The following is a 27,905-nucleotide window of genomic DNA, read 5'->3' on the forward strand; positions in this document are numbered from 1 at the left end:
CACAAATTAATTCTTTGTTCCAGGAGAGATGGTTTAGGCTTTAATGCAGATGAAAGCAGGAAGATTGTTTCCCAGTCCCTATTGTGTCATTCCTGCAACTTGCATGTTTCCTAAGAAAAGGCACTCTCAAGTCCAGCCAGCTGCAGCAAACAGAGTGCCAAGGGTTTCCCTAGAGCATCAGAACCACAGCACAGAAATGTGGAACTCAAAGATAAAGCAACATGGCCTGGCTTCCTAGGAATTGTTTTCCATAAAAAAAAAAAAAAGTAGAAATAATAGGGTGAAGAAAGTAGTAAGAGAGCTAATAAAGACACTCAATTAGAGAAAAAATATTCATACACTTAAAAGTTCTAATTATTTGGCTGATTTCCATAAGATGGGAAATCTCACTAAATTAATTCAGGAACTAGAAGTCAAATACAACACACCCAAAAATGCTGCTTCTGGGACCCTGTAGTTTAATTTTTAGCAGTGATTTTATCCCAAGCTATGATGATTATTGTGAAATGGTTGATTAAAATGTAAAAAGATAAACCAGAATCCATTGTTGCAACAGTGGGAATTAAGAGCCAGGAACTTAGGCATATGGAGTCCTTCCAAGAAGCCTGAACCATGGCATTCAGGAGCCAATGGCAAACCCCCGCTGAAACTCTGACACTTTGGCAATGCAACAATTAAGCTTCTTAAAAGTAGCCAGAGAGCCCCGACACTTAGACAGCTCCTTTGGCACCACATAAACCTTGCTTGAGAAGGAAATTTGCAGAAACAGACATAGAATTTTATGAGGCCTGAGTATTGTATTTATTTCACCACATTTATGTCATAAAATTATCATGGAGCTGACTGCTCTGGAAATTAAACACAACAATTTAGTCTATTTTGCCTCAAAAGCAGACTCACTTTGGGTTACTGTGCTCAGATCCGGTTTGCGCTGGTTAGTCGAACTTGCAGGACCAAAAAGTTAGGCAGAGTGCTAGGGCAGATGCCATTTGGGTAGAGCATGGTGACTGCTGAGGTTTCTGCTACTTAGCAATGTTGATGCACTGGCTACCAAAATATAGAAACACCTTCTGAGAACAATTCAGTTAAGCCTTCTACAGCAGAGAGGAGTACCATATTAGCTAGAGGCCACTTGCCTTGCATTTTTAAATGTTTCCTTGTCGATGGTTCTCTCCCCAGCCCGAGAAACAGAAACCTAACCTTCTTGTTTATTTTCTGATTAAGAAATAAAATAATTTGCATTCCTTGAGCCCAGAGCAGCAGATTTAACAGAAACATACTAGATGCCAGAAGAAAATAAATCAAGCAGTGAATCATAAATTCGATCTCCTCCACACTTCCCACCAAAACAACAAAACAGATAATCTTCACATTGAAGTTGGTTTCTTTCATCAATTCTGATAGAGATTTTATATCCTACATTTGTTTTTTATTTTAATTATATAAAAGTTTAAAAGCAATAACAAATCATCCGTCAAAATATCGAGAGACTCCAATAGCCAAAATTATCTTGAAAAAGAATACAGTAGGAGTTCTCATATTTCCTGATTACAAAACTTACTACAAAACTACAATAATCAAAACAGCATAGTACTGGCATAAAGACAGACATATAGACCACTGGAATTGAATAGAGAGCCAGGAAATAAACTCTCATGTATATGGTCAAATTATTTTTGACAAGGGTTCCAAGACCATTCAATGGAGAAAGGGCAGTTTTTCAACAAATGATACTGAGAAAACTGGCTATCCACATGCAAAAAAATGAAGTTGGACTTAACATTACGTGTAAAAACTCGAAATGGACCAAAGACTTAAATATAAGAACTGAAGCTATAAAACTTCTAGACGAAAACATAGGGCAAACACTTTACAACCCTGGATTTGGCAATAATTTCTAGGCTATGACACCAAAGGCACAGGCAGCAAAAGGAAAAGTAGACAAATTGGACTTCATGAAAATTTACAAATTTTGTGCATCGAAAGACAATAAAAACAAACAACCCTATTTAAAAATGGGCTAAGGAGTTAAATAGATATTTCTCCAAAAAAAAATATATATACGAATGGCCAATAGCACATGAAAAGATGCTCGACATCATTCATCATTAGGGAAATGCAAATTAAAACCAATGATATACCACTTCACACTCATTAAGATGGCTATTATAAACACACACACACACACACACACACACACACAGAAAATAATAAGTTATGAGGCTTTGGAGAAATTGGAGCCCTTGTGCATTGTTAGTAGGAATGTAAAATGGCAAGGCTGCTGTGGAAAATAGTGTGATGATTTCTCAAAAAAATTAAAATAGAATTACCATGTGACCCAGCAATTCTACCTCAGGGTGTATACCCAGAAGAAGTGAAACAGGGATTCTCACAGATATGTGTATGCTCATGTTCATAACAGCTTTATTCATAATAACCAAAAAGTGGAAGCAACCCAAGTGTCCATCAGTGGATGAATGGATAAATAAAATGTGGTATATACATTCAATGGAATATTATCCAGTCTTAGAAGGAAATTTTGACACAAGCTACAACATGGATAAACCTTGAAAACATGCTAAGCAAAATAAGCCAGTCACAAAAGGACAAATATTGTATGATTCCACTTGTACGAAGGTCCTAGAGCAGTCAAATCCACAGAAACAGAAAATAGATGGTATTTGCCTGGGGCTGGGAGAGAGGAGAATGGAGAGTTGTTGCTTAATGGGTATAAAGTTGCAGTTTGAGAAGATGAAAAAGTTCTGGAGATGGATGGTGATAATGATTGCACAACAATATGAATGTATTTAATGCCACAGAACTATCCAAATAAAAATAGTTAAAATGGTAAATTTTATGTTATGTGTATTTTATCACAATAAAAATTAGACCCTCACATTAAAAAAAAAGTAGAAACAAAGACCAGCAATAACGAATGGATAGATTGCCAAAAACTTAGGAAGAACTTCAATGTCCAAAAATAGGGAAACAGAAACAGTTAAATAAATTATGATAACTCACTCGATGGATATTTATGTAGCCAATAACGTTTACTGATGGTGGCAATGTGGAACATGACCATGATATAGTGTTAAGTGAGAAGGGGGTAAAATTGTCACATACTATGATTGCAGCTGTAAATAAATCTAGCTCAAGGAAAAGAACTAAAAGGAAATAGTAAAGCCTTTAAAAATTTGCATAGAGAGGTGAAATGATTTGCTTCTTTCCCATCTATTTTCCAGTTGTTTTGGAAAGTGTATGTAATAATTGTTAAAGGAAAATAAGTTTATGGTAAACAAGAAAAAGTTGTTTAATTATTATTATTATTAAAACTTTTAGTTATTATCCATAAAATCTGGAATGCTGGATATTGTTGAGGCTTTTGCAAAGTAGCATAAATATCTAGGATATGAGTGATTGAGATTCCTAGATAACTCTCATTCAACTCTATGCTTCAAAAATAACTTCAGGATTTGGGTCACTGAGCAGAGGACACAGAAGACTAACATCTTGGAAGAAAGAAACTTTTCAGGGACTGTCATGCATTTGACAATGGCCAAAGACAACTTCCCAGAGGCAGAAACTGCCTTTCTAGGTTGAAGCTGACTCACAGCTTGACAAATAGAACAGCCTTTAAAACTGTTTTCCAAAATGAGTTGATTCTAAGTGGGTTATCCTTAAAACATAATTCTGCATTCATCTTTCTCTGGCTTACTTGTCATTAGCTCATTGTCTTTCAGCAACTCCCACCTCTAGCTCCACCCCATCGCCCACCCGAAGAAAGAGAATCAGAATGAGAAATGAACTGTGTTCAGATGGTGATGTCTTGTTGAGAAGGACAGGTAGTGGGTCGGAGAGGGTGGGCCACTGTGTCACAGAGCAGAAGCTGCAGCCGCACATCAGGTTACTCAGCTCCTTTTAAGACTCTCCACGACCTCCCACTTAGAGCAGCTTAGGGTCGTCAGCTTCCTAGAAGAAGGGAGCCCGGAGAACTTGTAGAAGATGTCCCATGAGGCACCAAGGTAACCATCTTCCCATGGTTCCAGTCTGCACACCTTTCTGATGAGTCCTTTTGTAACAAGTTCCTATAAGAACCATTATCCAATCTGTCCTCTAGAGCCATTGTCCACAGCAGACATTGTCACAAAATCGCCTCATAAATTTAATTCCATTCCACGATGCTCTTGGATTCTGGTTTGAAGAAGCTCTCCGAAGTCCTAGTTTGCTTCTTTTCTACTTTCTGCCATTTTGGACCATTTTGTTCTTTCATCATTCCTAGGTGGTTCGAGATCAAATCTCTCACTGCACAGTGAAATTGCGCCAGACCACGGGTCTCATGGAATACTGCCTGGAGGTGATTAAGGAAAATGATCCTAGTGGCTTTTTGCAGGTGAGTATTAATTAAAGTCTGCTTCATTCTCAGTGTCCCATGAGATTGAGTGTACCAAGGCCAGACTCCCAATGGCCCTGGCCCCCTTTATAACAGAACCTGCCTTCACACTGCGGTGTGTATGTGGGTGTCTGCTAAACTCCACTGACTTCCTGGAAGTCTCTGCCACCATGTGCTATAAGATTGAGAAGCGCATGGACTTATTTATTTGTTTGTTTTTGTTCTTGCGTTTAATCATGAAAACATAATTCTTTATAAGTTCCTCCAAACCAGAGTTATTGCCTTGCCTAAGAATTGGGTTCTTTTCCATTAATATATTCTGGACAGTTTTATTAGCTAGAATGTCTAAGTATGCAAGGTTTCTACCTTCTTGATACCTCTCACTGCCTGTAAGTCAGTGATTTCTCAAAGTGAAGTTTTTTTATTCCTTGAATGTCTCATGACTTCTTCAGTGTTATTTGTTTGAGTGAGATGCTATAATGTCAGCTGAATTTTACTTAAGTTTCTACCTAAATTATTAAGGGACATTTTATTAAAGAATATGTAGATCCCTTGCAGCTCACTTTCTACCAAACTGTCCAAGAATGATGGAGACTAAATATAAGAAATGAAAGCATTCTCTACCAAAGAATAGAATGATACATGAAGATGATGGCTTAAAGTATAAGAAACTTCATTTTACAGATTATCATATGTGGCCTTTCTAAACTCTTCTGAAAAACTCATTTCCAGGTCTTGACAGAACACCCACACCTCATATTAGAATCAGGGTGGTTGGTTCTGTAGGATTAGTTAATCGCCAACACATCATTACTTAATGTTGTTGGCTCTTAGCTGATCAGTCATAAACGGCATGATCATATATCCAGGTTTGTCTGTTAGAGCAATTAACAGCTCCTAATTATTTATAGCATTCCCTGTGACTCACAGAAGTGTCCAGATTTTTGTGATAAATCATGGGTCGCCTCCATCCTAATAGGCTCCTCACCGGAGAAGGGACGTTATAAGTCCCAAGGTGGTTTGGTGGTCACACTCCGGCAGAGTCGAGAAGCAGATTTCTGCGTCCAGTGTGGTGTTGTATTTCTTAGGCTGTGGTCTTTGATGTGATTAGATTTCTGACGCCCTCATAAGGAGAGTGCACCTGACTGAGGATCAGTGGGGGAAGGGCACACTCACTCCCAGGATGACCACGGACTTCGACTTGAGTCTGGACAACAGCCCTCTGCTGCAATCCATTCACCAGCTCGACTTCGTGCAGATGAAAGGTACGTCCCTACAACCCCCCAGTCATAGCAACATCTCCAGTGGAGACTGGTGCTTAAAGCAGAATAAAGGCAAAAAGGCAGCTGCCAGGTTTATAAATCACCTGAGAGATGGGGAAGTAAACACACACACACCTCTGGTTAGTGTTACGAAGACATGGAGTGTCTCCTATCTTACCAGGTAATGGAAGCATACCCATGTAGCTGTATAACCTACATCTCAGAAAGTCAGATAAATTCAGATAAATTCAAGGCTTGTCACTTTAAGAGTCTTAGAGATTTCACATGCTCGGCATCAGGGAATAGCTGACATAAAAAGAGAGAGGAAAAGAGAGAACGAGCATCTCTATACCTCGTTATATTAATATAAATAACCCAGAAATACTGATATAAATCAAGAGAGTTCGGAACTGAAACAGCTGATTCCACCCAGATAGAGATAGTGAGCAAAAGGCTGAGTGAGGATTTAGTGGGAGGATTTGATGGGAGAGTGGATTTAGAGGATCAGAGTCGGCTTGCCAGTACTGGTCAGGAAAATGCCACCCTGGATACAGAAAGAAAATGAAAGTTTAAAATAAGAAAATGAAAGTGTAAAATGAAAGTTTAATTTTTTTTTAACTTTTTGCTTTATATGATTGAAAAATATGGCAAGATCTCCCTGAGATGTAGTAGTGGCTGAGGGAAAGTTCAAGTCCTTAAAATTATCTTAAGGAAAATAACTTTTTCAAAGAAAAATAAAAACTCAAGCTAACCCATGCAATGATATTTTAATGGCAGTATAAGTAGTATTCATTTGAAAAATATTTCTCATAGTTTTTTTAACAATTTATAAATTGATATAATTGTACATTCACAGGAAGATGTAACAATAGTAAGGAGAGAACCCATGTACCCTTTGTCTAGTTTCCATCAAAGGTTACATCTTGCATAACTATCATGTAATGTCCAAGCCAGGAAATCGACATTCACACAGTGTATGTGTCAAGTTCAATTTTGTCAGGTGTGTAACCACCACTGCAATCAGGATACAGAACTATTACATCACCACATAGACCTCCCTCGTGCTGCCCCTTGATAGTCACACCCACACCTCTCTTCCCCTCCACCATCTCCAATCCCTGACAACTATGAATCTGTTCTCCATCTCTAAATAATTTTGTCATTTTCTGATCTTTCTTAAAACTGAAGAAACCGATTTGTTCTTTGTGTCTCCCAATTTAAGCATTCAGGTAATAATGACTTAGAAGTCAGTGCTTTAAAATTTTTGTTTCTTAAGAAAAATCTACACACTTCCCTTTCTCAGACAGAGAACCATATAACCCAGCAAGTTTTAGGGCTATCAACTGCTGGCTCATATCATACAGTTACACTCACACTGTACCTGGTACATGTACTTCTCTCATCCTTTTAATTGATTTTTGCCCTCTTTTATTATCAGTTTTCTCACTTTTTGTTTAATATGTATTGCTTTGGGATGATACCTTAATTCACTTTTCAAGTAAATAAAAATGCTTCGTTGCAGTAACAAAAACGTTAACATTATTGACTGCTTACCGAGCTAGATACTCTCCTAACTGCTTTACATAGATTAACTCATTCTTACAGCCCTAGGAGGCAGCCAAGGAAACTGAGGCACAGGAAAACTAAGTTACTTGCCTGAGCTCCAAAGCTAGTGAGTGCCAGGCCTGGGATTCAAACCCAGGGAGCATAGCTCCAGAACCCAGACCTACAACTTCTAGTTTGTACTGTAAAGTTAGATCCTCACTAAGCAGTTTCTTCAAAGGATAACTAAATTCCTCTTTTAAACTTAAGAAATTTAATTTTTTGTTGCAGCGATTCCTTCTCTCTATTTAAAATTCTCTCTTTAACACCTACACAGTAGCCTGTGAAATGTAGCCATCTGAATAGTGTATAGAGCCCCAGGTAAATCCCCCTCCATTAGCCTCTCTCTGTACCCAATTCTTTCAATGAGGAAAAATTATTGAAAGGTTATGTCACAAGAAGCTCAAAGGAGAAAGTATGTCACAAAAGGGCAATGTAAGGGCTTTGGTGGAAGAGAAAAAAAATGAGCCAACCCAATTAGCCTTGGTGATGAGGCAGGAGGAAGGGCAGGTAGAGGGTAAAAGCCTCAGGACTTTGAAATGCTTTCATCAGCTGGTAGAGTCCACTCCTCCCCCACTCGCTGTCATTCTGAGTCATGTCCATCTGCCCACCCCTGAGTCCAGGCCCGTTGGCGGGATGGTAACAATTGTATTGGAGTGAGCAGGTCCTTCATCTGGTATGGGAACTGCAGGTTCATGCGCTGTGCACCCCAGACTGCATTCCTAAAGCTTTGTCACTTGGCTGTTGAGGGCTGCACACAGAAAAAAGCAGGACACGGCTGTGGGTACAATCCATTAAAGTCTGTACACACAGCAGAGAATGCCAAGCACTCTAAAGGCCAAAATTCAGAACACTCTCGCAGCAAAATTCACTTGGAACACAAAATTATCCAGGACAGTTATTTATGAAGGTAATATAACAGGCCATTTGGTAGTATTCCATTTTTCTTTTCTTTTTAACACTTCATCTTAATTTAATTTACTTCTGATTGGTATCCCTCTGCACAGTTAATTTATATGCTTTGTCTTGTGCTCATTAAGCTTAATTAATTCAGTGAGAGCCCAGTCCTCTTTAGAATCTGAATAATTTTTATCTGTCAGGTGTTTTCAATGGAAAGAAAAAGGCAAAAGGTAATGACACAGTACAACTTGATTGGCTGTAGTTAAGACTTCTACTGGCCTCTTTGATATGTTAACACATATATAACTGAACCAGTGTAGTGGTAGACTTTTTTATAGACTATTCATAGTCAGTTTAATAAATTTCAGTTTCACAGCTTCTCACTAAAAATATTTCAAGAAACTACTCTCCAAGATTCCTGTACAAATGGACAAAATTTAAGTAGCATTTGGAATGGTGTTAAAGGAATTTGACCACTGTAAAACTAATAATATGTGTAATGCAATATTTTCTAACTGTTCTAATTATTTTCTAATTGTAGATAATAGTAGAAAGTGAAAATATTTTCAAAATTACTTAATATACATTTAAAGTTATGACTCAAACTGACAACCTAACATATCTGCTTACATCTTGCATCAAAATTTTAGCATCTCCCTGGTTTTAAAATTTTATCTTCGATGTCTTTTTTTTTTTAATATCAAAGAAGATAGCTCTGTTGTTAGCTTTTAAATGTTTCTTCTTAGGCCAGCAAGAATGCACTGCCTAAAATTATTCTATTAGCTAAGGATTTAACTAATCTGTTCTTTCCGATTCCATATTACCCCCTAAGCAAGTGAGATCTAAGTGAAGAATGCTGGTACCTTCCTAGTTCAAACATCCCTAAATTGTAATGACATGTTTTCTGGTTGCATTTTTATTAGAAAATTATATTGCCCTCTTTCGAGACTATTGGGAGTGGTGTTTGATCTCTCACGCTATTTTTTTCTTTTATAGAAAACAACAGATTAAATTTTTTTCCTGTTTTTATTAGAGAATAATGGAAACATTTTTCCCTTAATTTTAAGTTGGTGTTGTCAAGTCTTTCTCAGGTCATGGGAAGGAAATTTTAAGATTCTTTCCCTAGTCCATCAAGGGCTCTGCTGCTTGGCTCAGAATAGATTTCAGATACCTATCCCCTCCCAGGAAAATATTACCTCAGAATTGTCTAAGTACATAAAGTATCCCAAGATGCATGAGTTGTGGTGCTAAAATGAAACACCATTGTGTTCATTCAGAATCAGGATGAAATAGTGACCTAACACTCCACCAAACCTTTTTAGCATATAGACCGATAGCTATTACTCCTCCTAAGTGCCTCTACTCACCTAGGGACACATTTATCTTCACTAACTCGTGTTGAATGTTAAGAGCCCTGAGTATGCACCAAGGTCATGAGCAAGGACAGTGTAATCTGAACAGACTCTCCTTTAAATCACGGAGAAAGAGGGCCCAGAAGTTTGGCAGTGATGGGCATGAGCACACACACTGACGTGCTTGCAATCTGTTCGTGAATGTAATCTGTTCGTGGTTTGGGGGCCTGAAAGGCTGGTCCTCAAAACCTGTGTTCACGTTTATCCTTAACAGTGTACTAGTGGCAGCTTTCCAGAAACAACTTCTTGGTCTTCTAAAATCTAAACTTTCCTTTGTATTATTCGGCCACCATAAAAAGGAATGACAGTTCACAAAGGAACCTCCAGAGAAGATGACTCAGTGAAATTACATTCTCAACCACCTTAGCTCCTACAGCGAACTATTTCATTAATCCACACCAGCAACTCTTGGGTAGCTTGATCGTTCACATGTAGGAACCAAAAAGAAACATTCCCCTTGGAGTTAGGTGTGGTGACGTCCCTCTAGTACAGCAGATTAGAAAGGCGATATAATGCAATGTAAGCACACAGCCCCTGGAGCCAGGCATGGCTTCAAATCCCATCACTACCACTTACTAGCCATGAAAACTTTCTGTATTTCAGTTTCCTCATCTACAAAATTGAGATAGTAACAGTACTGGTGGTTATCGTGGGTTGTTGTAAAAATTAAATGAGTGAATACATGTAAAACCCCTCACCACATTGTCAGGCATTCAGTAAGTGCTCCAAAGCATCACCTATCATTATTTTTCATGCTGAGGGTGAGAGGCCAACTTCCCTTCCTCACATGTCCTCGCCATACTCCTGGTATCTCTCACAGAGGAATTCCTAGATGGCTGTGAGTGTTCACAGTCTGAAAGATCTGGGGTAGGGGGAATTTAATGAATACGAAAAATGTAAGATATGATTTAAACTAGAATGGCCTTAAATAGGTAAAACATTTGAGAACTTTGGTATAAGAAGACACTGTTGCAAAATTTAATTTTGAGCCATAGCTCCAGCAGGCCCCTTCAACGAAGTCCATAAGAACAGCTGCCTCCTGTATCAAAGAGGAGAGTTCTAGCCCTAAGCTTGATTTTATAGGTTGAAAGATGCTAAGTGCTAAAATTTTGATGAGATAGGAGAAATTAGTTCTTTAGGAAAAACAACGATATCTAAGAGTGATCATGAAAGTGTTAAGATTAAGGTAGATATGGCAGCTTTAGTGACAGAAATTGCAATAAAACATTCTTTCTTATAGTTCAGCCCAGGAACTGTAATGCTATCCATCTCTGAAACACAAAAGATAAATTAATTTGGAAATACTTTGGATTCTTATGGACCATTTATTTTATACATAATAAAGTGAAATGGGATAACATAACACCCACTATAAAATGTGTTTCTAAAATGTCAGCCTTAATGTTGTCACATTTGCTTTTTTATATGCAATATCACTCTGGGGTAAATAAGGAAAAAGAAAAAATAATTCTGAGCACATCGAGAAATAGATTTAGACATGCAAATGTCTCTCTGTTCCTTCGTTTAGTTTTCTCTCTCTCCTCCCCTCTCTCTCTCACTCTCTTTCTCTTTGTTTTTTGTTTGTTTGTTTGTTTGCTTATTTGTTTAAACTTGGAACAATATTAAAATATGAAGATCAGTGAGTGGTGAGATTTTTCCCCCTCACTGATCTTCATATCTTAATATTGTCTTTTAAAGTATATCCACTGTAGTCTATGGCCATGTTACCCTGAACAAGCCCAATCCCATCTGATCTTGGAAGCTGAGCAGGGTCGGGCCTGGTTAATACTTGGATGGGAGACCACCTAGGAAGACCAGGTCGCTATAGGTGTAAAAAATAGAAAAATAAGAGATAGTAAGCTCACAAGGTCCTTGCAATCAGTGAGGTCAACCAAAGATTGCCTTGCCTAAAAAACAAACAAACAGATAGATAGATAGATAGATAGATAGATAGATAGATAGATAAAGTATATCCACTGAAAATTTATAAGTGAAGTTCACATTTTAATTACACACGACACCATGTATTTCAATTAATCTTTTAATTATACCTTTGTCTATACAAGGAACTTTGAGTTTCTTATCAGAGACATTGCAAGCATTTGTATGATTCGAGTTGAAACCATCTTATTGGTTTCTTATTGTAACTTTATTCTTTGCTTTTAAAATTGATGAAATATAGAGTTGCCTGAAACGTGAACAAAGGGAAAAAGAAGACCGATTTGGGAGCTAAAGAGATAAAGAGAGTTCTAGGAATTGTTGTTTTGTGGTAGCTCTAACTAATAAGGCCAGTTAAGAGCAAATATCCCTAGGGAGAATCATTCTGTGTCTCTAGAAGCCCTCTGAAGAATAATTTGCTTAAACTTGTCATATTTTATACCACAGTTAATATATTAAATTGTATTCTTTTTATAAGGAAAAAGTATTTAAATGACAAAGTAAGTTTTTAATATGTTTAATGACCTAAAATTATCCCTCTAATTATAACTCCTAGGTGCCCATTTATGTATAGACGATCATTAGAAATCATTAGAAGGAATTATCTCTTCTCTCTCTTCCTTCCTCCATCCAGTCCTGTAGTCTTTCTATTGAACAAGGCAATGAATTTATCTCCTTTCTTCTGAATCCAGATGTTCTGGGACCTCTAATGGCAGAAGCCATTGTTCCGTGATGAGATTCCACCTGAACTCTGTGTCACTGAAACTTGAAACATGTTGTCCCTTCCTAAACTGATCACCTCCAATTAACTGGTCCTAATTTTAATTTAATTAGGCTTGATCTGGTAACTCAGGCATGGTTTTCTCTAATGTATCACAGTCTTTTCTTAAGTGTAAGATGATTAACCTGCTTCACCTTCACATCTGTCATGGTATAGTGGCTGCTTTTGTTTGGTAGGTTATCTACCATAGAACCTGTTTCCGAAAATGTTGTTAAATTAACCATCTTCTTGGTTGGGGTGACTGGCAAGGAGCAGATTTACCTCAATGCATGACACTCAGAGTCCAATTTTGGTACAGCATACCAGGTGTTCCACAATTAGCATTTGTTCATCTGCATATCCCTGGATGTGGTCCAAACTGTTCTCTCCTATTGTTAAAGTGCTACAAAAATAAATTAATGCATTAGCTGAAAAAAAAAATTTTAAGCAGTTGGTAAAATCATTGTTCCCAGATATATATATTGAGTTTATATATTAGGAACTTGGATTATTCATTACCTAACATTTCTATACCTGTGTGTCTGAAGGCTTAATTAATCTGCAGTTTTAAGTAATACAGAAGACTCTTGGCACGAAATGGGGACAGGGAGATGTTGTGACTAGTGACGTGACAGATTCTCGCAAGGTCACGAGGACACCTTAACTCCCTGCCAGGCCCCATCTGCTCCCATACTACTCTCTAGGCTCACAGTTGACTATTCTATACCTACAGAAAGAATGAACTTGAGCTAGTGCTATTTTCAAGGTACAGCTACCTTGAAAGAATGTCAAGTTCCTCAGAAGTTTCAAAATGGAGAAATCATTGTTTGTGTCACTTGGTACCAATTTTTTAAAATCCATTGTTATAGCTACTTATGTACATAGGCCTAGAGTAGAATCACTAGTAAAAAATAAAATAAAATAAATTTTAAAAAAATAATAGAAAAAAAAATAGGACCTTAGCAACAAGGTGATTTCAGAGCTGTTTCTCAGAATAGGCAGTTCCAAGTTTATAAACTTGGAGTTTAAGGCTTATACTAAATTTTATGATAAATTTATCATCTGTGTTTTGGATGAAATAGGCTTTAGTGGGCTGGACTAGAAATCTATCCCCCATGTAAAACATTTCCCTTAGGGATGATGTCTTTGATGCCCAAGGGGGTGATAACAGAGCACTTGTCTCCCCTCCAATTAAAGGCAGGAAATGACACCAAGGGCTTGGAGAAAGGCAGCCCAGTAGCTCAGGAACCAGCCCCACTCCAGGAGACTGGGAGGGATTCTCTTCGGGTCCCCCATGCACATCAGGCTAGCTACCTAGTCTAGCCGCATGTTTATCAGTCCAAGATGCTGAAATGTTTGCAACTTCACAGAAGCCAGGGTTACACTAATTTCTGTTTAGCTTCCTCTCCAGTCCCAGCAACCCCCATCCTACAGCTGGAGGAGTGTTGCACCCACAACAACAGCGCTACGCTGTCCTGGAAACAGCCACCTCTGTCCACCGTGCCCGCTGAAGGATACATTCTGGAGCTGGATGATGGCAATGGTGGTCAATTCCGGGTAAGCAGAGATCCTACGGCTTGTGAACCAAAACCAGTGACCACCTCAGAGGACCCACTATGGAATCTCAGGCCCAGCTATCCCACCTCTCCCAGGGACAGGCCATCCCAGCAGGGCCCACCTGCCTTTCAACTGGGACCTGCTTTCTCCTTGTACCATCAAAGATGGACAAAGGAGTCTCTGAATAGAAATTGCCCTACCCTTTTTAAGAGAAAGTACATGCAGTATTGAGAGCTCTGGAGTCAGAATGCCCGCACTCAAGTCCAAACTCTACCACTTAGCTGAGTGACCGTGCCCATTTCTCAACTCTTCGAGCCTTCAGGTCCTCATCTGTAAAATGGGGATGACAATTATATGTACCTTAGGTATCATTAAGAGTCAATTAGATAATTCATATAGAATTCTTAGCATGCTGCCATCTCAGACTCTGATCTTCTTAGTATCCAACTGGAGAGTTGTCACTTTAAGGCCATGCTTTGAATGCAAATTATTTTTACTCATTACATCAGCATAATGCTACAAAGTATATAGCTAAAGAGGGAGGCATATGCCTAACCTATGCTAAAGATGGATTATGCTAGGATTTATTTTAAGGCTTTGAAATGTCATTCTTCCTCCCTTCCCTGTTTCCTCCCCCTTCTTTCTGTACTGTGATGAAAACCTATGCTCCCATGGCTTTGAGTGCAGTCTTTGTGATAGTTCCTGAAGCTGTTAGTGGTGTTACAAATACAGCATAGAGACCACCCTCATGTTTTCAAACCTGTTTTTTACCAATCACATAGATGGATAAAGAGCTTAATAGTTATTATGCACTGTATAAATGCCATATTAATAATAATAATAGTAATAAGTAAAATGCTAACTATAACACCCAATTTTAATTTTTTAGCCCTGCTACTAATAACGACCATTCATTAAGCTGCCAGGCCCATGCTAAATACAAGGCACTAAGCTAGTCGGTTTGCACATATGACCCTATATAATCCTCACACCAACCTCATAAGGTGGATATTACTGTCCCCATTTTACAAATGAGGAAACTGAGACTAAACGGGGTCAATTAAATGGCCCAGTATCTACAGGATTCAAATCCAGATTAGGCCCATGCCAAAGCATATGCTCCTAACCACTGGGCAACCCCACCTTCCTGACCCCTCACAAAGATTCCCGTTAAATGGTGGCCTGTTAATTTCTTGACCCTCAGGAAGTGTATGTTGGAAAGGAGACAATGTGCACCGTGGATGGTCTTCACTTCAACAGCACGTACAACGCGCGTGTCAAGGCCTTCAACAAAACAGGAGTCAGCCAGTACAGCAAGACCCTGGTCCTCCAAACGTCCGAGGGTAAGGCCCTTCAGCAGTACCCCTCAGAGCGAGAGCTGCGCGGCGTCTAAAACGGCTGGCGAGCGGGAGGTAACCCCACCACTGCCCACATTCTGAAGTGTTTCCGTGACTTGCCCTGCGTTCTGGCGCAGAGCCGCTGTTCCTCTCCCGCCGCTAGCGAGCCCGTGGTATGTGGATGCGATCAAACCAAAGAGTCCACAGCGGCAGTGCAAATGGCTTGGGCCGCCGGCTTCCTTTGATAACGTTCTAAATAAGCTGCAATTGAAGAAGCTGAAAAATGAAGGCCTGAATGTCCCCCGGTGTGTGAGACCAATGTATTTAGGCTCTAGGGCAGGCTCCCATTCTCCACGATACACATCATTTGCCACTTTTGCCCAGATGATTCTCAATTGCTTTGTAGTGCTTGCTAGATCCTGAGGGTGGGGCGAGGTTCTTTCCAGCTGTGGATTTGTCTCGCTGACCATGTTTCCGATGGGTATCGGGTGCTAGAGCCATTCAGAGTGGGCCTGTCGGCCACTCCTGGCTTAACCAGCGTGGACGGCTTCCTTTCACACCCAAAGCCCAGGCCGGCGGCACCAGGACTGAGGCTTCCTGTGGGCACCAGAAGGAAGAGACCGGCAACTTCGCATTACCTCGCCATTTTCACCTTTTCCAGGCCCTCTAGGCTCGGTTAGGCTGTCTAAGGTCACCAAATGAGGTCACTCTCTAGAGAATGTTTGCTTCTTGGCTATATTGTAAATATTTTGGTCATCAAAGGCAAGCCATCCATCTCAGAAGAAGGGCTTGCATTTGATGGCCAGATATAACCGCTGAGGCTTTCAACATTTTCATTTTAAAAGCAATTGCAATATATGAAATTAAACCTATGAAGAGATATTTGTGGTCAATGCCAAAGCATTTCAGACCTTCTGGGTGTCATTTTAATCATAGAAGTTACCCCACCCCACCGGCATTCTCCATAACTTCCCTCTGCAGAACTAATTATGTTGATTTTGGTCAAATTCAAGGCATTAGCTAAAAGAACTGTGGTGGTGTTTTTTTTTTCCCCCCACTTCCCACAAACCTCAGCATGTGCCAGTCACCCCTAAAATGGTTCACATGGTTACAAACAAGCACAACTTCAAATCCCACAGCAAGGTTGATAGGCCCCTGGCCATGAAAACCATGTGTGGGGAGCAGTCCTAAGTCTGTGAGGAAGGCCATTCAAAGAGCAGGATTTGTTGAAGGGAAAATGCCCACATGGCCCATTCCCACTCGGGTTACAAGTATGTGATAGCGAGAGCCTCTCCTGGAATGATCGTTTCAGCACCTTCTTTCTGGGATGACCGATCAGCTTCAAAGCAGTTGCCTCATTTCCCAAAGTACCATGCTAAACACTAACACCCTCCCAGAGTTTTTCCTAAATGCAATGCAGAAGGCTCTTCATGGTGATGGCCTCATCTCCCATGTGTGTAAAGGAGGTTTGATTGAAGAGTGAGGTGCATGCCATTAGTGCAGCGAGACCATTTGCAGCAGTGTTGCTAATATGTCATCAGATTTACGGGAAGACTATTTCTATTCATGATACATCATGGAAATCATACTATTCTGCAAAAATCAGTTATTAGCATAGCAGCCTGAGCACTTATGTCTCTCCTTTCATCCTGCAGGAGGATGTAGTCTCTAGCTTTCACTTAATGTTCATAAGATTATGGTGTCTAATAAATTACAGAATTGGAGCTGCGATCCTTGATACCACAGTCACAGAACTGGGGGTCGTTTTCTAAGAGAAACTAACGAAACGAGTCCTCTTCCAACAAAGAAACTGTACTGTAGAAATTAATTTCCTCCATAATTTTTATATATTGTGTACAAATATAAGGTATGTATCTAAATACAAAGAAAACCCTATCATCGTGTAGATATCAGCATTCTCTGTTACTGCACAGAAGTGATTTTCTCATGATGAAATAAAGTTCACACACATACTTTCTCCATAACTTTGGTTTGTTCTATTTGTTTCTCCCTCATTCTAATTCATTCAAAGAGTGAGCAAGAAAGAATGTAATGAATAGCTTATTTTTTAATAAAAAAAAATTTTCAATCAATCTGTAACAGTAGAGAAAGCCTATAAAATTTAAAAAATTATATATCCTTTTTGTTGTTGTTTAGAACTCAATGATAAAAATGCCATTAATGGAGTTTTGATGTATTCACTGAACTTATACTCTATTAATCATTTCCTACAGTTTTTTGAAAGGTTTACTTTCAAGATTTTTTTTTTCCTGCTCTTGGGGGTGATGTGTGGTTGATTGTGGCTTTCTACTGTAACAAAATCTTTTGCATCCTTCTTAGCAAGAGTTAACTCCTTTCCACAGTTCAAAACAAAAATTTGTATCACAGAAGGGTCTGATTTCATATGTGATAGTAAGTCTAACTCATATTTACATGCATTTAGTCTGAAGTTTTAAATCGCTTATCAATTATACTCTTCAAATTATCACAAAACCTTCTGCTGACCAAAAGGTAATGTTATACAGAGGAGATCAAATGTACACATTGTTATGAATTCTGATTGTTTTTTTCAAAAGCAAATTTGTTGGTCAGTGTTTGAAAGTGCCAACTGCGTACTAGGCTGTGGGTATAGAGTGTGGAGCAGACAACACCCCTGCCATCATGGAGCTGGCAGCCTAGGAAGGAAGACAGGCCTTAAAGTAATAGACACATGAATATAGTTACAAGCTTATAAATTATGATAAACACTGTGAATAAAAGGAAAGGGGACCAGCAGAAAGACTTAATTTATATAGGGGAATCGGTCAGGAAAACAATGAAAAATAATTTAATTCAATGGAAATGATAAAGAATGTGTTAGTAAAAGAAAAAAGGAAAGGAAAATGCATTGTTATATGAGTTCAGGTTTGGATAGTTCCCTGAAAGCAAAATTCTTGGAGATGTACCCCAGACAGCCATGTGAATAAGGCCAGAATAAGGTCTTAACCAAATTACACTGACAAGAAAAAAAATAATGGTAAGCAATTAAGAATTTTAATGGAATTTTTAAATAGGGCATATAACCCTGGTTGTATATATCTTTAAAGCAACTCATTTAATAGCCATTATATCTGCAAAAGAGTACCCATTAAAAATGTTATGTAACAAGACCTTCTTAATACTTGGAGTTCTAGGCTCATTCTGTGTCTGGGAGACTACTCCTTAAAAAAATAGACAAGGCTGAGAACAAGATAGGAAATTTTTTCTGTTTATTTTTCTCTATTTTCCCTCTGCCCATCTAAACAGACTATGCCTTCTCTTTTTCTTTAATCTGGAGCGAAAATGGAATAGACCAAAGGTAATATTCCTGGGATCACATAACTCACAAAGACTGTTAACTGGCTGAAAAGAGAAGGTCTCTTTCTCACCTGCCTCAGCTCTCAGAGCCAGGGAATTGCTTCCCACAGCCTTCTCAGCAGACATGGAGCTCTGCTCACCAAGCCTGCAGGGATTTAGAACATGGAGGGTTGCACTCTTTATGCAATAAATACTCTTTAGCACAAATCTTTGTGTAAAAAAGATCATTTTCCTTGGACAAATTTTTAGAAATGGAATTACTGGACCAAGGAGTATGAACATTTTTAAATTGCTTTTCAGATAGATTTTACACCAGAAATATATGAACCATTTTTTATCACTTTAATTCTACTATTTAGGGTTTAATTTTGTCTTGTAAGCTGCCTCTTCTGAAAGTAAAAATGTTCCTAAAAGGGGTTTTTTAATTTATATTTTGATAGGAATAATATTCTGGTTGTTTCATATTTAAGAGCTACATGAAATGTTATAACATGGTGCATGCAAAATGACCATAAACTAAAGAAGGAAGACTTCCCAGAGGGGGCGGAGGGAGAGAGAGATCCAAACAGGGAATAACTGTTTGCAAGGCAAAAAATTCAAAATTGGCCTTGATCTAAATATGAAAAGGAACTCAGAGATGCATAAAGCATGGTCCCGCCGGCTCTAGAGCGTATGGACTTTACTCCTCCTTCCTGAACTTCATGGCACCTGACTCCAAGCGCCTAAAAACTATGGTACCATTTCACCTCTCTAGAACAACAATATCTACCCTACAATCTAGATAGTCTTCTTATAATTAAGAAGTAAACCACAATGATCTCTGATTGGAAGAAGAAAAAAAAAGACAGTGTTCAGGCATAGAAGCTCCTGTGCTGTCCTCACAGCAGAGCCCTTGGTCTCACTTAGCTCAGTTTACCCACAGTTCCACTGAGCTCGCAAAGAGCAAAGAGCACAGCAGACTAAATGCATCACATTAGAAGAGAGAAGAAGGATTTTGTACAGAAGTGAGTTGAGGGTATTGGCAGCATTGAGCAGGGAAGGTAACTGGAAAAACTGAACAGACTAAAAAAAAAAATCAAAAGAGAACATTCTGTGACATATGTTCTGATTAAGAAAGCTAGAAAGTATATAATGCATTTTAGTAAATTTTCCACCTAACACATTTAAAAGTCAGTATATTATCTGGAACCCTTGGTAATGAGGCTTTTAGGCATATCTAAGGCTTTATGGAATCACAATATGAAATAAGCCAAAAAACTATGATAATAAACCCTAATCCATTTTGCGTCAAGCTTCTAACTTTCTTCATTTTCCACTAAAATAGTCCATGAAAAATGACAGCTATAAAGACTTTAGACTATACCACTGTACACATTGTTCACGTCTAAACCCCTTTCTGTTCTGTTGCTGCAACACACCAGATTTACCCTATGTATTAGTTTCTCATTGCTGCTTTAACAAGTTACCACAAGCTTAGCAGCTTAAATAACACAAATTTATCACTTTACAGTGCTCGAGGTCAGAATCCTAAAAGGGTTTAAATTGAGGTGTCAGCAGGGCTGTACTCCTTCAGGCGGTTCTAAGGAAGGATCCAACCTCTTTTCTTTTCCAGCTTCTGGAAGCCACCATGGCTCATGGCTCCATCTTCAAAGCCAGAAGCATAGCATCTTCCAATCTCTGACTCTGACCCTCCTGTTTCCCTTTTATAAGGACGCAGGTCATTACCTTGGGCCCACCTCGATAGTTAAGATAATCTTCCCAAATGAAGATCCTTAACTTAATCACATCTGCAAAGGCCCTTTTGCCCTGTAAGGGGACATAGTCACAGATTCTAGGAGTGATGATGTGGACATTTTTGGGCAAGCTATTATTCCGCCTCCCACACTCTATGAGGAAAGTATTATGTTATCATTATTATTATTATTATTATTATTATTATTATTATTATTATTAATCATTATCATCCCACTCTACATATGGGAAAACTGAGCCTCTGAGAGGTTAAGTAACGTGTCAGACCAGGCCTTTCATCCTCCAACGCCCAGTGCAGTGCACTTTGGTGCCGATATTAGAACAGTGCGATTTGCACTCAACCAAAAGGAAGGGAAGAGGGAAAACTACCCTAAGTCTGTCTGCTAGGTGTCTGAAACATCTTGTCAAAATGAAGCAGTAGTGTGTAGCTGCCTCATGAGGTTATCCAGAAACCCCAGCCAGATATAGAAATTTAGCACTTCGAAAAAGTCATGTTAGAGTTTTGTTGAATAGAATTACATTCTGCTTTAAAAAAGGAGGTGTGGGAGTAGCTGTCATTTCCAGCATAATACCTAAGCTCCTCCTCAGGTCCTGTCCTTTTTTCATGTGTCTGCACTTCGTCTAGCTCCCCACTTCTACCCTTGCATGAGTGCTCACCTAAAGAGCCCCTTCTCCCCATTTGGTACCAGTGAGTGCTCCTGGCTGGCAGTGACGGATTGCCACCTGGGTAGGAAAAGGAATGTTGGAGCCACATCTTCAAAGTCCTTGAAAGACCATGCCAAATGAGGTCTGGGACTCGGAGCTCTTGTTTGGTTTGAAACCACAGAGCTATTTATTCACAAAAGCTCTCAGCCCTTCAGATCTCAACTGTGAGGAAAATCAGGGAGAAGGTCTAGTGATAATTAGCAAATCCGACTTTAAATAAGGCTGCAAATTCCAGCGTTCCCAGCAAAGAGGTGCTCAGAGCACTGAAAAAAGCATGCTCCCACATATCCTCTTTGACTGTCCACAAGCGCCATCTCCCCAGCACTTTCCAGGACTGTTTATCTAATGACAATAAAAGGGTTGGGATTCCTGAAGTTACATCTTAGAAATTGCTTTCTAAAAGGGGGCAGAGAAGGCGTTATTCATAAAGATTAAAATACCTTCTTTCTACCCATTAGACTCTCACATTACCCCTTCCAATGTGATAGCTCCACCTACACATCAAAGGAAATAACCCAGAGAATATTAACTGGTGCAGACAGAGTATAGCCCTAGAATGGCCCCAGATGCATCTATCCAAAATCTCTGCAGATATTTCATGGTGATTTGAGACCAGCATAAGTACTATACTCTTAAACCCTGATGTACTGAGACTCGCCCCCAGAGAAGCTGTAACCTTGTGGGGGGAAAAAGAACCTCATCTGATCTCAGAGAAAACAACAGGGGATGCCTCAACTCGCCCTCTTCCTGTGGCCAAAATCCCAAAGGGGAGAGTGATGCGTTTGCCTTTCAATCCTTGACTAGCACAGTCCATGGAACTGCTCTATGTAGAGAAGAAAGATTCATCTTCATTATAGAACAGGGTTTGGAGAATAATATTAGGTCACCTACACAAAACTTGGTCACCCCTGAGACCACACTAAAATGTGCCCTGTGGCCTGTAGCATGCACTTTACCTTTTGTACATTTCCAAGGCACAAAAGAGCAGTGATGGCCTTGTCACCCCCAAAATTTTATGCACCAGGAATCGATCCTGCCAAGGTTTCTATCCAGCCCCACCACAGCTAGCAGTGAGATCAGATATGTCCCTTAACCTCTCAGGACTGCAGAGTTTGTTTTTCTGTTTATTGGGTTTTTTTGGTCCCTAATACTATAGACTTACAGCAAATGATCTTTAAGTTATTTACAATTGTACTCCCTGGTTTTCTTTTGCTGCTTCTCCAAAATTACTGCTGAAAACTGTTAACTATTTCAGAAAAAGCTACTATGAACAGATGTAGATACCTCCTGCCTCCTCCAAGGGTTTTAGTGGGTCTTGGAGATCTGCCATGACACAGAAAATTCAACACTAATAGGAAATAGTTGATAGGGAATCAGATCAGAAAGAGTATATGGTCCACTGGAGATATTTCTCCTATGCCTCTAACTTTGCTTTTCCTGATCCAGAGAATCACACCCTCCCCAAAAATAACTTAGTTAGAAAAAATACGCATTTCCAGGACAAAAATCCTTCAAAGGAGGTAAATTGTACCTGAACAAATTTGGGTAGATTTTTTTAAATTCCAAGGTGAAAGGCATGATGGTAATTCTCAGAGCCCAGAAAAAAGAGAGACTTTGTTCCTTTTAATTTTGACAACATGCATAATAACCCAGAGAACTTCCTGAATTCTTCCATAGGACCGAATTGGATCCAGACCCTATTTTTAGTTCTGGGGGATGCGCTTTGCAATTGACACTCTGGGGAGCAGTTTAGTCCTTTGGAATCTCCTGTATCTATTTGAAATATAGGAATTTTCAGCTCTTCTGATAACAGTTCCTTATAAATAATGCCATGGTATTCTAAATTGGAGTGGAGGACATTGTGACAGAATATGCAACTGTCCCAGGGGTGGTAAGAGGCTGTTTCATTTCTTCTTTTGAAAGGAGGTTTTCAAAACATTTGTTTCTTACTTCTCAACCGCAATTAATGCCACATTTAAGAAAGCTTAAAATACCACCTTTCACTGTAAATTATGTACCAGTCGGACATAATTGTGACTTTAGATGCTTATTAGATCACCGAAGGAAACTGAGCCCCCTTCATTCATTTCTTTGTCTCTTTTAAAATCTTCCCAACAAAAGGAAATTCCTTTACAGCTGGTTTGTAATTAAACTGAAACTCATCTTTACTGCTGCACGTGCAGCCCTTAGTGACATATCTTGCTTTACTATGCTTGGAAATACAACCATCTTGTTGGACCAGTGCCCAAGGGCTGCTTAAGTTGTGAAGCTGTTCAATACCAGACAGGAAGGCAACCAAGACTTCGCCAGGGCACAAAGGAAGCTGGATTAGTGTACACTGTCATAAGGAGCCCCCGTCGCTTTGCTTTTCCTCTTTGAACTCAAAAATAACACCTCAAAGACCATACTTTACATTTCCAAAATACTCGACAACATTCATAGAACTATTCAGTACTCTGTGCACGTTGGAATCGGTCAAAAAAACTTCTACTCCCAGGAGTGTAAAAATAAGTCAGTAAGACACAAGTTTTCTCTAAATTATTTTTCTTATGATCAACTCTCTTATGAACGTGTTTCTCAGCAGCTCAGTTGTCATATAATGTCTGGCACGTGGTAGGTGTTCAATAAATGTTAGCTAGCGAACAAACAAAAGAAGTATACAGTAAGCCAAACCAAAGTACACCACCTAGATATTCTTTTTTCTCCTCAAACCCCAAAGTCAGTAAATAGTAAGTGAGATCCCCCAGCCGATCTTTTCCTTTGATAATTCTTGATTGCTTCTTTCAAACAGAGGCCCCGACTCCAGAATCCAGCAATCCCCGGTGGGAGAGGAAAGCAGCCCAGACAAGGGCAAAAAGTTATTGACAGAGTTGATGGAAAGTGTGTCTTGACCCCTCCCCATTATGAAGACAGTTCCCATCCCAGAGCTACAGATATGTCTAGAGTGGCCACACCAGCATTCAGCCAGCATGCTGTTTTGCGTTGCTCTTTCCTGCTAAAGTGTTTTTACTTAGCAAGCTCTTCAACAAACAGGATCACTGCACATGATGAAATATGACAAGAAATTTAAAATCTTTTAAGGAGGTACTTGTCTTTCTCTAATGATCTATACATTAAAAACTAATGATAATCATCCTGGATATTAGCTATGAACTGAAACATAGCTTCATATCGTGTATTCTGAAGAAAATAATAACCTCATTCCTGTTTATCTTGACTAATAGACTATTAATGGCTGAGAAGCCTTCTCCAGATGTCAACAGTTGTACTTTAGAGGGGTGGAAGCGGGATGTACATCCTGCATCCCATAAGTACAACACAGATACACACTTGGGTAGCTGTGTGTATGCTCAGTGTGAGCCTGTGTCATTTGGCAAAACCAGGGAGTGGCAGTAACGTTTCTGGTATTGTCTTATCTTTTGTTCATATCTATGAACATGTCCAGAGGGGCATAACAAAAGTAAAGATTCGAAATCCATACCATAGAAGAAAGGGTGGAAATAGATTCTATTTATCTCAGAAAAGAGAAGATTCAAAGGGGATCGGTGACTGCCCTCAAATATAAGAAATAGCAATCCGTTCTGTGTGGCCCCGGCTGATGAGTTGAGCTCCCAAAGAGCTATATCTAGACCAATATAAGAAATAACTGTAAACTCTGAGTTCCTCAATCCAGGAGATTTCAAAGAGAAACTTGATGATTGCTCCTTAGATGTTATTGAGTTAAGTGTCTTCTAAGACTCCTGCAATCTCAAATAATATCAGATGGCATAAATGACCCATAGGCAACTGACCAAACATTTGCACTATGTGCCATGAGGGTGAGCATAAAAGGCACTCTTTGTCTAGTCTGGCCGGGATCAAGCAGGCATGCTCTCTCTTTTGCAGTTCATTTGGAAAGTTTTCATGACAAGGTAGGAAATTTTTTTTTTGGAGCTGATTAGAGAAAATGGGGTAAGAGCCCAGCTGGTAGGGTATGGGAAGCCATAGGTGGGAAAAACTCAAAGACAGAGATGGAATGGTTAGATAATGTGGATATTAAATAATCTCGCCCGAATAGAGGGCATAGTTCAAGAGTGAGACGACTCAAGGAAAACTGGGTCATCAATCCACAATGGAGCCACATAAAAGGATAGAAAAAGCAGTAACTGTTTTAGTGGCAAGTTACTAGCCCCATGAATAAGCATAGCTACCCTCAGCCCCACCCCGCAAAGTGGTATCATTACCGACTTTAAGTTCTTCCTGGTGCTGACAATAGAAAAGGTAAGTACAACCCCTAATGGGCTCGTATGTGCTCCCCAAGGTCTGGAATCAGTACACATCTCTTCACCGGTTTTCAGATGATTACTTGGGGTTTCAGTATACTCTGAAAGTTATTTTACTATATATGTCCTTTCTCTTAATTTTTAAAACAGCAAGTATTTTCAATATAATTAATTGAGTATTACCACCTGGTGAAAAAGTACATTTCTGAGCCAATTTTTGTTAATAAAAAAATCTTTTATTGACATAAATATCACCATAAATGCCTTTTCTCCCTAAAAGAAGCTCATGTCAGTTTGTGTTGCTATACTGTTGTATTTTAGATTTTTCCATTAAACTAAAAGACTAATTTCCCCTTGAGACAGTTATAATGGGAATTATTTCTGATTTACTGTTTATGAACAAAGAAATGACCACATATGTCAAGTCATCCAAACTATGCAAAGTTGAGGCAGAAGAAAATTTACGTGTATTATTGGGACCATAAATAGCAATTTACGTGGATTAACTCCATAAATCGCAATTCCCTTTCTCTAAGATCTGCTTTATACTTTTCTTTAAAAAAAAAAAAAATCCCCCAACAATAAGTCTAAAGCCTGAAACGCCAACTTTAATATTCTAAGTTCAGAAATGAAAATGAGGCAAACTCTTGCATATTAAATTTAAAATTCGACAATGCCCTTGTTCTGAGCTTTTCAAGTAGGATCACGTTCCACACACATGCACTCCAGGTTTTTTTGCTTGAATATGCCCATAATAGCATTTTCAAAGGATAAAGTGTGGATTCAACACAGAGAGGCATGCTAACAGACTCAAACCAGAAAAATATTCCCAGAAACACCCTCTGGCCACCAACGTGATTTTTTTTCCAATGAAAAGAAAGTTCCTTGGAGGTTTTGGACATGCCATCTGTATTTCCTAAATTATGACTATCAAACTGAGTTCTGAGAAGGCCTCAAATAGTAAAACATCTATCTCTGATCAGGCCACGCTACTGCAAAGAACCAGTTACTGACTGACAAAAGAGAAAGGAGTAATTTTCGTAATTTAGAGAAACGACCTCACAGGCCTTTCTAAAACTGGATCAAGCAATTGATAAATTGTTATTCTGGTATAATAGTGATCTTCATGCCAGACCTGAATATCTGAAAACACTTTTTCTTTTTTTTTTTTTTTTGCTGTCAACGTCCCTCACTGCTGCCCATGGTGGTTAATTATTAGAGAACCAGAGATGTTCAAGTGGCGTCCCTAGGGCCTGATCATAATTCAGAAATAGAAGAAGTGCTCCTTCCCTGATTACTTGCTCAGCCCTCTCTTCCTCTCCTATTCGAAGAGCAAGTCTTGAGTGCGCTGGTATAGAAAAATCATCTTATCCATTTAGAAATGGGAAATATATTAAGGGAGAAAAGGAAAAATATGGAAGGAACAGTGCAGGATTGGTAAAAATCATCATCTCCTAAATAGACGACACCCTTTGAGAGGCCATTGTTGGACAGGTTAGTAACTTCCCAGGCAGCCGAAGGAAGTGAAGTGTTAATCTCCTCTTGGTCATCGATGGGTAAAATTTCCCTCTAAAGTTTCCAAATTCAACTCCAAAGATATTTAATTAAAAGGAAACATTCCAGAATACCTTCCCTACTACGAAAAATTGGGAGGAAATGGAAACAACTGTCTGCGACATTCAAAGTGTCCTCTGGTCTTGGGTTCTGACCTGCCGAGAATTCCCTCCCAGACCCAAGCCACTTTGGATTAGCAAATGCCTGTGTCACCTGTGGGCTGGATGAGGCTTTGTACAGATGCATCGGTGAGGCAGGTCTTGGGAGACTGTGCACAGGCAAGTGGCAGATTTCTGATCTCCAGTTTGCATTGATCTTACGTTTAGACACAGATTCAGAAGAACAGACACCCCCTTTTCCAGTGCCTTCGGAAAGAATGCCGCTCCGTAGAATGAGTCCTTTCTCCTCCACCCTTAATCTACAACCCAGCTTCCCCGGGAGATCCTACTTTGATTTCCGATCCTCACCCCACCAGCTGAGCTTGCATTCCTCCTTACAGTCTCTCAATGCACCGGGTGAGCTGAGCTCCTCTGACCTTTCTTCTTGATCTCTGTGCCTTGAGGGCATCTCTGAAATACCTGTTTTGTTCTTGCCATTCATGTGTGTGGAGAGGGCGATGAGCTGGTCTCTGTGTCTGTGGCCTGCTTCTGGTATGAGGGGCATTGGATGACGGAGCTTTGTGGCATTCTTGTTTGTGTGGTGTGAGGACCCACCATCGAGTTGTGGTCAATGTGTAATGGCATTGGAAAGTGATGAGTGAAGTTGTTCTTTTTGCACAAGCTTGAACCACCATGGATAGCCTGTTCTGTCATTACATGCAGTGGCATAGCATGGCACAGGCGCTGGCTAATTGGAAGCCTTAGTTTGGAGGTTTGCAACCCTGCTGTATCCAGGAAACCAGCTGTGGCTGGGAAACTGGATCAGTGCATCCAGCCTGGAGTGGTCTGATTAAACATAGACTCAAGAGATCTTTATTGAAAAAATAAAAGTCAAAACCCACCAACAGAATGCATCACACAAAGCAGAAAAACTAGGGAGCAGAAAATGAGTTTTTTCCTGCCAAAGCCTGTGCTCACTGGTAGGACAGTCTGGCTCACGGCTGTTTTTCCCCAAGCAAAGGGGCAAGACCACCACTAGC

General features: G+C 39.5%; 1 protein-coding gene and 1 pseudogene across 6 annotated transcripts in view; both read left to right on the forward strand.

The window, feature by feature from the left end:
- TRIM9 (tripartite motif containing 9) overlaps positions 1–27,905 on the forward strand; it is a 100,970-nt gene that overhangs the window by 63,000 nt on the left and 10,065 nt on the right. For 2 of the 6 annotated variants that reach the window (XM_039865141.1, XM_039865143.1), the window contains exons 4-9: positions 4,280–4,390; positions 5,502–5,655; positions 13,664–13,821; positions 15,026–15,164; positions 16,004–16,034; positions 27,092–27,282. In XM_039865141.1, the coding sequence (XP_039721075.1) occupies positions 4,280–4,390; positions 5,502–5,655; positions 13,664–13,821; positions 15,026–15,164; positions 16,004–16,034; positions 27,092–27,282 (784 nt within the window). The remainder of the gene's footprint in view (positions 1–4,279; positions 4,391–5,501; positions 5,656–13,663; positions 13,822–15,025; positions 15,165–16,003; positions 16,035–27,091; positions 27,283–27,905) is intronic. The other 4 variants (XM_039865138.1, XM_039865140.1, XM_039865142.1 and 1 more) reach the window with 3 other exon arrangements.
- LOC120604649 (uncharacterized) lies at positions 11,278–11,397 on the forward strand (annotated as a pseudogene).

The sequence above is a fragment of the Pteropus medius genome, unplaced genomic scaffold (genome assembly GCF_902729225.1).
Source record: "Pteropus medius unplaced genomic scaffold, Ma_sr-lr_union100, whole genome shotgun sequence".
NCBI lineage: Eukaryota > Metazoa > Chordata > Mammalia > Chiroptera > Pteropodidae > Pteropus > Pteropus medius.